At 42.2% G+C, this 12,153-nt stretch overlaps 1 protein-coding gene across 2 annotated transcripts in view; it reads left to right on the forward strand.

Annotated features, from left to right (window-relative positions):
- Nucleotides 1-11,420: 11,420 nt before the first annotated feature.
- Nucleotides 11,421-12,153, forward strand: part of LOC122563518 (acid sphingomyelinase-like phosphodiesterase 3b) — a 42,247-nt gene continuing 41,514 nt past the window's right edge. For both annotated transcript variants that reach the window (XM_087976739.1, XM_043717342.2), the window contains exon 1: nt 11,421-11,604. In XM_087976739.1, the coding sequence (XP_087832865.1) occupies nt 11,544-11,604 (61 nt within the window). In that variant the 5' untranslated portion in view covers nt 11,421-11,543. The remainder of the gene's footprint in view (nt 11,605-12,153) is intronic.

The following is a 12,153-nucleotide window of genomic DNA, read 5'->3' on the forward strand; positions in this document are numbered from 1 at the left end:
AATGGGGTTGTTGCAGATATAGCAGTTTGGATCAGTAATCGACTTGCTGAAAGAAGACAGAGGGTGGTGGTTGATGGGAAATGTTCAGCCTGGTGTCCATTTACCAGTGGTGTACTGCAAGGATCAGTGTTGGGTCCACTGCTGTTCATCATTTTTATAAACGACCTGGATGAGAACGTAGAAAGGTAGGTTAGTAAATTTGCAGACGACACTAAGGTCGGTGGAGTTGTGGATAGTGAGGAAGGATGTTGTAGGTTACAGAGAAACGTAGATAAGCTGCAGAGCTGGGCTGAGAGATGGCAAATGGATTTTAATGTGGACAAGTGTGAGGTGATTCACTTTGGTCGGAATAACGGAATGCAAAGTACTGGGCTAATGGTAAGATTCTTGGTAGTGTAGATGAGCAGAGAGATCTCGATGTCCAGGTATACAGATCCTTGAAAGTTGCCACCCAGGTTGACAGGGTTGTTAAGGTGGCATACAGTGTTTTAGCTTTTATTAATAGAGGGATCGAGTTCCGGAACCATGAGATTATGCTACAGCTGTACAAAACTCTGGTGCGGCCGCACTTGGAGTATTGTGTACAGTTCTGGTCACTGCATTATAAGAAGGATGTGGAAGCTTTGGAAAGAGTGCAGAGGAGATTTACGAGGATGTTGCCTGGTATGGAGGGAAGATCTTACGAGGAAAGGCTGAGGGACTTGAGGCTGTTTTCGTTAGAGAGAGAAGGTTGAGAGGTGACTTAATAGAGACATATAAGATAATCAGAGGGTTAGATAGGGTGGACAGGGAGAGCTTTTTTCCAAGTATGGTGACGGTAAGCACGAGGGGGCATAGCTTTAAATTGAGGGGTGATAGATATAGGACAGATGTCAGAGGTAGTTTCTTTACTCAGAGAGTAGTAAGGGTAAGGAATGCTTTGCATGCAACGGTAGTAGATTCGCCAACTTTAAGTACATTTAAGTCATCATTGGACAAGCATATGGACGTACATGGAATAGTGTAGGTTAGATGGGCTTCAGATTGGTGTGACAGGTCGACGCAACATCGAGGGCCGAAGGGCCTATACTGCGCTGTAATGTTCTATGTTCTATATGACTGCTTTCAGTGAACAGCCAGACTGCTAAAAAAAACAAATTAAACCAGCGAAAAGCTGAGCTGGGAGAACTGGCCACTCCCCTTTCATTGCACAAGTGTTTTTTTAAACTTGAAAGCCTCTTTCTTGAGGCAGTATCTGTTAGCTATAATCAAATTGGCCCTAAAACCCATTCAAGCCAGACTTTTTGGAATCGCTGGTTTTCTGACCTCTCTGAAAATAAAAGCCAAAGACAGGATAACTTTGTTAAAGGAGCAACATCATCGCACTATGCAAGTTATCTCTTCAAAAACAGTATAGGTAGACTTTCCACAGTGTGGACTCTCTTCGATACTGGGCTATGAGTTCACTTACTCCATTTAGGTTTAGGAGGACTACTTTGTTGTCTTGAGTTCACACGCGGGCAGCAACTACAATGGCTTGCCAGACCAGATCCTGATGAAAATTTTAATTGTTTATCCGAGGTTTGGCTTTGTTTTCGGATTGTTTTGGGCCTGATCCAGAGTCCCTTTGTTCAGGATATGTCCTGAGTACGGCTATGCAATTGCGTTTCCTCAACTGGTGTGCCCATAGCTCAGTTAGATTGGCAAGGGTGTCCACTTCCATCAAAATATTCTGCAACTCATATGCTCTACTTACCGCACTTTCTAATGGTAAAGCCAGTTATAGCACCTATTTGAAGTCCATTCCGGCTTCAGCTAGTAGGCATTTCTGCATGCTTACATCATGAAACATGCATACCAAACAGTCTCTCAGTGTCTCATTAAGTGTTAAAAAAGTTACATGCCTTTGCTAGTCATCTTAACCTACTCAAATGAGCAGATATGGATTCCCCGATAGCGTCTCAAAATTTGAGGAGGCTAGGGGTCATAATGTTCCTTAACTAAATCCATCAATTCTTGAAAGGTTTTAGTATTTGGTGCCTTAGGGAAATATAGGCTCCTAATAACTTAAAAAGCTACAAGTCCATAAGCTGTCAGGAGAATTCGTTATTGCTTTTCATCGTCACCAATATCATTTGCCTGGAAAAATAAAACATTTTTTTCACATGCTAGGCAAAGTCTTTGACAGCAGAGTCAAATAAGTCAAGCTTCCCAAATAATGACACGATGCCAGAAATGCTTACTCCAAGTTTAAGATGTCTATTTGTAACCAAGTTTCTTCAGGAATGTGCTTTACTTTTATCACCAAAAGAGGTCTCAACAAAGACCTGTAGAAACTCAACATGGCATCCCAACTCCTGTACTCAATGTTTTGAGCAATGGAGACAATGTGCTAAATGCCTTCTTAACTACTCTGTCTACATGTGATGCAAACGTGAGAGAAGTAAATTCTTGAACCTCTAGGTCTCTGTGTTCAACAACACTACCCAAAGACCTACTTTTAATTGTTTAAGATTACAGAATTTTTGAAATCCCTACACGTGTGGAAACAAACTAGTTGGCCCAACAAGTCCACATCAACCCTCCGAAGAGTATCCCACCCAGACCCATTCCCCTACTCTATTACTCGCCATTTCCCATGATTAGTGCACCTAATCCCTGAACACTATAGGCAGTTTAGCATGGCCAATTCACCTAACCTGCCTACCTTTGGACTGTGGGAGGAAACCAGAGCACCCAAAAGGAAACCATACAGACACAGGGAGAACGTGCAAATTCCACACAGACAGTCACCTGAGATTGGAATTTAAACCAGGTCCCTGGTGCTGTGAGGCAGCAGTGCTAACCACTAAGCCACCATCCTGCTCTTCTTTGTTTAATCAAAATGCAATATGGTCGGTTCTGATATAACGCTATAGTTACGTTCTCGTGCAATCTCACTTTATAAGAAAATCATGCAGTAGCCACACCATTTAAACTAATGGGGCCAGAATTGCATTATAGCTAATACAGGAAAGGTAAGTTCATGTTCTACAAATAATAGTCGAAATTCTTCAAATGCGTTAAAGCCAATTCGCTTTGAAGAAACACATGTAAAATCGACTGTATCTCATATTTATCTAAGTTAAATCCATCTGCCACTCCTTAGCCCATTGGCCCAATTGATCAAGATGTCTTTGTAAACTTAGATAACCTTCTTCACTGTCAACTATACCATCAAGTTTGGTGTCATCTGCAAACTTACTAACCATTCCTCCGATATTCTTATCCAAATCATTTATATAAATGACAACAAAAGTGGACCCAATACTGATTCCTGTGGAACACCACTAATCACAGGTCTCCAGTCTGAAAAACAATCCTCCAGCACCACCCTCCATCTCCTACCATCAAGCCAATTTTTATCCAATTGGCAAGCTCACCTTGAATTTGATGTGATCTAACTTTATTAATTAGTCTCTCATGCAAAAACTTGTCAGAGGATTTATTAAATATAAACAACATCAACCGCTCTGCCTTCTTCATTTCTTTGGTTACTTCCTCAAAAAATTCAATCAAGATTGTATGACACAAGTTTATGGTCAATGGTAGTGTCAGATATTGTATTCAAGGTCCCTTTACTAACCCACTCACAAATGCTTTATATTTCCCATTCACAAGTCCTTAATGTTTATTCACTCATAACTACCTCCTGTAACACGGTTACATTCATTCATAAAGCCACAGTTCTGTAGTATATTTTACAACCATAAGATAGACCAAATTTTAAAAAACCCTTTCTAATCAAAATAACCCTTTCAAACCCATTACAGCATTTTCACAACTTATCAGTCCTTGCTACAAGCAGTGTTTACCTCTGAATAAGTGTAGCATACAGAACAATGCCAACCCTGCCATCATGTCTCCACAAAACATTTTATAGTATTAATCAGCCATTACCAACCATCTCCTGGACCTAAATAAATTACAGAAAACCAAACATTTTCTCCAATTAGTATGTACCTGTTAAATACCTTTTAACTGGCCATTATCCCTTTAAGGAGAAAGTGAGGACTGCAGATGCTGGAGATCAGAGCTGAAAATGTGTTGCTGGAAAAGCGCAGCAGGTCAGGCAGCATCCAAGGAACAGGAGAATCGACGTTTCGGGCATAAGCCTTCCTGAAGAAGGGCTTATGCCCGAAACGTCGATTCTCCTGTTCCTTGGATGCTGCCTGACCTGCTGCGCTTTTCCAGCAACACATTTTCAGCCCATTATCCCTTTAACAAACCAGCTGGCAAAACAGTGAGTACTTCCATGAAATTGCATGAATGAATGAAACTCACACCGGCAAATGGTAAACAAATCTCACAACCTTTATTCTTTTATTAAGTACAGGTACAATGTCTAACTTATTTAGAGCATATAGGCCTAGTAATTTTACTAACATTTACTAACCTAAAAAAAACAAAAAAGCACCAACACCTCTTAATTAAGTTAAAAATCACACAACACCAGGTTATAATCCAACAGGTTTATTTGTGATTTGGAGGTGCCGGTGTTGGACTGGAGTGTGCAAAGTTAAAAATCACAAAATACCAGGTTATAGTCCAACAGGTTTATTTGGAAGCACTAGTTTTCAGAGTGCTGCTCCTTCATCAGGTGGTTGTGGAGTATAGGATCATAAGACAGAATTTACAGCAAAAGATTACAGTGTGATGCAACTCAAATGATATATTGAAAAAGACCTGGCGTATTTGTTAAGTCTTTCATCTTTTAGAATGACCATGTTGGTTTCAGTTCTTTTATATGTAAATCGCAATAGGTGCCATGTCAGCTCAGATAATGCATTGAAGGTGTGAGGTTAAAGTCTGTCTGTCTGTGCCCCAAAGTTCAGACTGATTCTACTTCTAAAAAAGAGATTTACAGAATCTTATATGGATTCACACAGCTTTTGAGCAAAATAAAATGTAATTCTGCAAGTACACATTATATGTTTGTGTGTGTGCATGCACGCATGTTTGTGTGTGTATGTAGGTGTGTGTCGGGGGAGGGGTGTGAATGTCTGTGAGACAGTGTGAGTGTAAAGGGATATAAGTCTGTGAGAGAATGCGTATGTAGATGTGAGTGTGGGGGGTGTATGTGTGAGCGTATGAGAGAGGGTCTGCGAGAGTGTATGGGTTGTGGTTCTGTTCGCTGAGCTGGGAATTTGTGTTGCAGACGTTTCGTCCCCTGTCTAGGTGACATCCTCAGTGCTTGGGAGCCTCCTGTGAAGCACTTCTGTGATGTTTCCTCCGGCATTTATAGTGATTTGTATCTGCCGCTACCGGTTGTCAGTTCCAGCTGTCCGCTGCAGTGGCCGGTATATTGGGTTCAGGTCGATGTGCTTATTGATTGAATCTGTGGATGAATGCCATGCCTCTAGGAATTCCCTGGCTGTTCACTGTTTGGCTTGTCCTATAATAGTAGTGTTGTCCCAATCGAACTCATGTTGCTTGTCATCTGAGTGTGTAGCTAGTTGGTGTTCATGGATGCGGATCATTAGCTGTCTTCCTGTTTGTCCTATGTAGTGTTTTGTGCAGTCTTTGCATGGGATTTTGTACACTACATTGGTTTTGCTCATGTTGGGTATCGGGTCCTTCATCCTGGTGAGTTGTTGTCTTAGAGTGGCTGTTGGTTTGTGTGCTGTTATAAGTCCTCGTGGTCGAAGTAGTCTGGCTGTCAGTTCAGAAATGTTTTAGACGTATGGTAGTGTGGCTAGTCCTTTGGATTGTGGCATGTCCTCATTCCGTTGTCTTTCCCTTAGGCATCTGTTGATGAAATTGCGGGGGTATCCGTTTTTGGCGAATACATTGTATAGGTGTTCTTCTTCCTCTTTTTGCAGTTCTGCTGTGCTGCAGTGTGTTGTGGCCCTTTTGAACAGTGTCTTGATGCAACTTGTGCAAAGTCACAAAGATGTGCGGGTCAGGTGAATTATATTTACATGACATGGCACCTATTTACATATCAGGTGAATTGGCCATGCTAAATTGCCCGTAGTGTTAGGTTAAAGGGGTAAATGTAGGGGTATGGGTGGGTTGCGCTTCGGCGGGTCAGTGTGGACTTGTTGGGCCGAAGGGCCTGTTTCCACACTGTAAGTAATCTAATCTAAGTAATCTAATCTAATCTAAAACTTCTTTTGTGTGTGTTGGGGTGGTTGCTTTCATAGACACGACCAGCTATCCTTAGTAGCCACACACTCAGATGACAAGCAACATGAGTTCGACTGGGGCAACACTACTATTATAGGACAAGTCAAACAGAGAACAGCCAGGGAATTCCGAGAGGCATGGCATTCATCCAGAGATTCAATCAATAAGCACATTGACCTGGACCCAATATACTGGCCACTGCAGCGGACAGCTGGAACTGACAACCGGAAGCGGCAGATACAAATCACCATAAATGCTGGAGGAAACATCACAGAAGCACTTCACAGGAGGCTCCCAAGCACCAAGGATGTCAGCTAGACAGGGCATGAAACGTCTGCAACACAAATTCTCAGCTCGGTGAGCAGAACCACAACAATGAGCACCTAAGCTACAAATCTTCTCACAAACTTTGAAGAGTGTATGGGTCTGTAGGAGTGTGTGTGTGTATGTGTGTGCACACTTGTGTGCACGTGTGTGAGCATTGGGATCACCTGTAGTGTGACATGAACCCAAGGTCCCGTTTGAGTCCATCCTCATGGTCACCGAACTTGGCTATCAGCCTCTGCTCAGCCACTTTGCATTGTTGCCTGTCCCGAAGTCTGCCTTAGAGGATGGTCACCCGAAGGTCCGAGGCCGAATATCCCAGACCGCTGAAGTGTTCCCTGACTGGGAGGTAACACTCCTGGTTTATTTGGAAGCACTAGCTTTTGAAGTGCTGCTTCTTCATCAGGTGGTTGTGAAGCAGAAGACAGAATTTGTATATACACACACATATATACATGACACTGTAATCTTTTGCTGTAAATTCTGTGTCTTATGGGCCTGCTTCATAACCATCTGATGAAGGAGCAACACTCCGAAAGCTAGTGTTTCCAAATAAACCTGTTTGACAATAATCTGGTGTTATGTTATTTTTAACTTTGTCCACCCCAGTCCAATACCAGCTCCTCCAAATCATGACCTTTTAATTATGCAAGCAGACCAGACAGACACTCTTAATCTCATCAGAAGTAGCAGCAGGCACTTAGTACATATTTTGACCTGTTTTGAGTCTCCCTGGACAGAAGCCCTTCAAATCTTTGTATGCTATATATAAAACAGTGTAACACCATAGTAATCGAATTTTAATATATGTAAGAGATTGTGAGAAGATTTGTAGCTCGGGTGCTCGTTGCTGTGGTTCTGTTCGCCGAGCTGGAAGTTTTTGTTGCAAACGTTTTGTCCCCTGTCTAGGTGACATCCTCAGTGCTTGGGAGCCTCCTGTGAAGCGCTTCTGTGGTGTTTCCTCCGGCATTTATAGTGGCCTGTCCCTGCCGCTTCCGGTTGTCAATTTCAGCTGTCCACTGTAGTGGCCGGTATATTGGGTCCAGGTCGATGTGTTTGTTGATGGAGTTTGTGGATGAGTACCATGCTTCTAGGAATTCCCTGGCTGTTCTTTGTTTCGCTTGCCCTATAATGGTAGTGTTGTCCCAGTCAAATTCATGTTGCTTGTCGTCTACGTGTGTGGCTACTAGGGATAGCTGGTCATGTCGTTTCGTGGCTAGTTGATGTTCGTGGATGCAGATCGTTAGCTGTCTTCCTGTTTGTCCTATATAGTGTTTTGTGCAGTCCTTGCATGGAATTTTGTACACTACATTAGTTTTGCTCATGCTGGGTATCGGGTCCTTCATTCTGGTGAGTTGTTGTCTGAGTGTGGCTGTTGGTTTGTGTGCTGTTATAAGTCCTAGTGGTCGCAGTAGACTGGCTGTCATTTCAGAGATGTTCTTGATGTATGGTAGTGTGGCTAGTCCTTTGGGTTGCGGCATGTCCTCGTTCCGTTGTCTTTCCCTTAGGCATCTGTTGATGAAATTGCGAGGATATCCGTTTTTGGCGAATACCTTGTATAGGTGTTCCTCTTCCTCTTTTTGCAGTTCCGGTGTGCTGCAGTGTTGTGGCCCTTTTGAATAGTGTCTTGATGCAACTTCATTTGTGTGTATTGGGGTGGTTGCTTTCATAGTTCAGGACTTGGTCTGTGTGTGTGGCTTTCCTGTGTACCTTGGTGGTGAATTCTCCGTTTGGTGTTCTCTGTACCCTCACGTCTAGGAATGGGAGTTGATTGTCCTTTTCTTCCTCTCTCGTGAATCGGATTCCTGTGAGTGTGGAGTTGATGATCTGGTGTGTTTTCTCTATTTCCGTGTTTTTAATGATTACAAAGGTGTCATCAACGTATCTGACCCAGAGTTTGGGTTGAATTTGTGGTAAGACTGTTTGTTCTAACCTTTGCATTACTGCTTCTGCTATGAGTCCCGAGATCGGTGAGCCCATGGGTGTTCCGTTGATTTGTTCGTATATCTGGTTGTTGAATGTGAAGTGTGTTGTGAGGCACAAGTCCAGTAGTTTAAGTATGCCGTCTTTGTTGATGGGTTCAACGTTCTATACAATCAACACAGGAATTCTTGGACATCATCAGAAATGTACACATAGACAAGGAAGAAACCATGGTCTCATTCGACGTAACGGCACTGTTCACCTCTATTGACAAAGCCCTAGCCAGAGAAACAATAGCCAACCTGCTGAACAGACATAAAAGACAACAGGACGTTGAACCCATCAACAAAGATGGCATACTTAAACTACTGGACTTGTGCCTCACAACACACTTCACATTCAACAACCAGATATACGAACAAATCAACGGAACACCCATGGGCTCACCGATCTCGGGACTCATAGCAGAAGCAGTAATGCAAAGGTTAGAACAAACAGTCTTACTGCAAATTCAACCCAAACTCTGGGTCAGATACGTTGATGACACCTTTGTAACCATTAAAAACACGGAAATAGAGAATACACACCGGATCATCAACTCCACACTCACAGGAATCCGATTCACGAGAGAGGAAGAAAAGGACAACCAACTCCCATTCCTAGACGTGAGGGTACAGAGAACACCAAACGGAGAATTCACCACCAAGGTACACAGGAAAGCCACACACACAGACCAAGTCCTGAACTATGAAAGCAACCACCCCAATACACACAAACGAAGTTGCATCAGGACACTATTCAAAAGGGCCACAACACACTGCAGCACACCGGAACTGCAAAAAGAGAAAGAGGAACACCTATACAAGGTATTCGCCAAAAACTGATATCCTCGCAATTTCATCAACAGATGCCTAAGGGAAAGACAACGGAACGAGGACATGCTGCAACCCAAAGGACTAGCCACACTACCATACATCAAGAACATCTCTGAAATGACAGCCAGTCTACTGCGACCACTAGGACTTATAACAGCACACAAACCAACAGCCACACTCAGACAACAACTCACCAGAATGAAGGACCCGATACCCAGCATGAGCAAAACTAATGTAGTGTACAAAATCCCATGCAAGGACTGCACAAAACACTATATAGGACAAACAGGAAGACAGCTAACGATCCGCATCCACGAACATCAACTAGCCACGAAACGACACGACCAACTATCCCTAGTAGCCACACACGTAGACGACAAGCAACATGAATTTGACTGGGACAACACTACCATTATAGGGCAATGGAAACAAAGAACAGCCAGGGAATTCCTAGAAGCATGGCACTCATCCACAAACTCCATCAACAAACACATCGACCTGGACCCAATATACCGGCCACTACAGTGGACAGCTGAAACTGACAACCGGAAGCGGCAGGGACAGGCCACTATAATGCCGGAGGAAACACCATAGAAGCGCTTCACAGGAGGCTCCCAAGCACTGAGGATGTCACCTAGACAGGGGACGAAACGTTTGCAACAAAAACTTCCAGCTCGGCGAACAGAACCACAGCAATATATATAAGAACTGTGTATAAAAGAGCTCTTGTAAGAACTGTATTTAGGGATTCTATTGCTGCCTCAAACTTGTGCTGTTGCAGTTGCTGAATAAAGGAGACTATTTTCGCCACTCACTGATTTTGTTCGTTCTTTGATCACGATCCCACAGTAGCCACAAAGATGTTGGTAGTGCGGGAATCAATAATGGTAGCACCACTGAATATGAACAGACAGTGGTTAGATTGTCTCTTATTAGAGATGGTGCCTGGCATTTTTATAGCACAAATATTATTTGCACTTGTCAGTCCAAGCCTGGATATTGTCCAGATGTTATTGCATTTGAACATGGACTATTTCAGTATTTGAGAAGGTGCACATGGTGCTGAACATTGTGCAATCATTGGCATACATCCCCACTTCTGACCTGTTCCTGTCACCTTTTCCAGTTGAGCATTCCAGATTTCAGAACTCAAAGAGGGAATGTTTCCTTGTTTCCCCCTAGAAAGGGAGATTCTTTTCTATAAACTCAAAACCTCTTGAAAATCTCCAATGGTCCGAGAAAAATAGATACAACTTTTCAAATAATTCCTCAGAACTGACATCCCTCTTCCCTGATTGCTGTTTATTTTTTTCACAATAGTTTAATTTTTTTCCAGAAGTGTGTTGCATAGAATTATGCAGAATGTACCTCCGGTTCCTCTCTCCTTGACCAAGCTCTCTCCAAGAGCTATAATCTCCTTTCGTGGCTCAGTATCATATTTCATTTCACAATCTTTGAGACACCTTGGGACATTTAGTTACATTATAGAGTGCTAAATTAGTATATGTTTCTGTTGTTGTTTTCTAAATTTCAACCACTATCTCTTTGCTTTTACAAAATACATCTCAATTTTAAAACTTGAATAAGTGACATTTTCAATATTTGTGTTCAAAGACATCAAGGTCTTTGCGGAGCAATATTTCACAGAACTGTTCTACTTGTAGTGGACTTTCCATCGCAACTGGTTAGGTAAGAAATACGGCAAGGTGAAATGACCTGATAATCTCTGTCCGTGACATTGTTGAAGATTAGATTTGATCAGGGCACGAGGGATAAGTCCCATGCTTCACTTCAAAATTATTCCATGGGGTATTTTAGACCCATCCTAGCACACAGATGGAATTTTGATTTAACACCTCACCTGAACTATGGCACTTCTGTCAGTACTACATGGAGCATCACCCTTTGTGCTTAACTGTCAGGGCTGGGATTTGAACTTATAACTTTCTTTTAAAGAATCAAATCTGTGACCACCGAGCTACAGTTGTGCTCTAGCAGTAAAGCTTTGAGTGGCAGTGCAGCATGTAATCAGTGGGAAACAACCTGGGTGACAAGCTAGATTAATTTCTGCTGGCACAAGGAGATATGTGAAGGGAAATGAGTTGCAGATGTTTTATCTTGAGGTTTAACAAGGTAGATGTGACTTTTGGAACAGGAGTTTGGTTGTTATTCAAAGTTCTTTCATTTAGGCCATAATAAAACTTTAAACTCTGGAACTTTGGCCATTAATTCAATTGAGTGATCAGTAACAGTGCACACACTGCTCCAGTAACAATGATACTTCTGGGCTTTCTTCTCTTTGTTACTAACTGTGGGATCATTTTCAGCCAAGGAGGTAAGGTCTGATTAGTTTTATATTACTTAATTCAATTGGAGATGAAAATGTCATGTGCGTGGTTAACTACTGAACTGTCTGTTTGATCATGGTAAATGATCAGCCTCTGTTTAAACTTCATGAATGATGTTGTATGAAACTAAGTTGCTATTGTGACTGAGGCCAGAACAGTGAGCAATATATATTTACCATTATGTTTTTGCTTTTACGTTAAATGCCTTGATTTATAATTGCAAGTATACCCACATACATACGCACATAATTGAGTTACCGTATTGCAAGTTCAAAGGTCATCATTATTCACATTTGAGCAAATCAGCTACTGCCAGAGAGCTTTAATGTTGTGTTAAGTCCTGTCCTGGGTGGAATTTTGGATTATTTCAAAAGGCAGGTAATCTCTGAAACACATTTCGTAGCTTGACAGACAGGTTTCCTAAAGCAAGATTAGCTACTCAAAATTTGGAAGGTGGTGACAGAAGCAACTCACTGAAACTTAATAAACGGCCACTTAAGGCCATTAACAAGCTTGTTGTCATCTCATTCAAGAGC

This window comes from Chiloscyllium plagiosum, unplaced genomic scaffold (genome assembly GCF_037043375.1).
Source record: "Chiloscyllium plagiosum isolate Xiang-an unplaced genomic scaffold, Cpla_swu_hap1 HiC_scaffold_30, whole genome shotgun sequence".
In the NCBI taxonomy this organism is placed as follows: Eukaryota; Metazoa; Chordata; class Chondrichthyes; order Orectolobiformes; family Hemiscylliidae; genus Chiloscyllium; species Chiloscyllium plagiosum.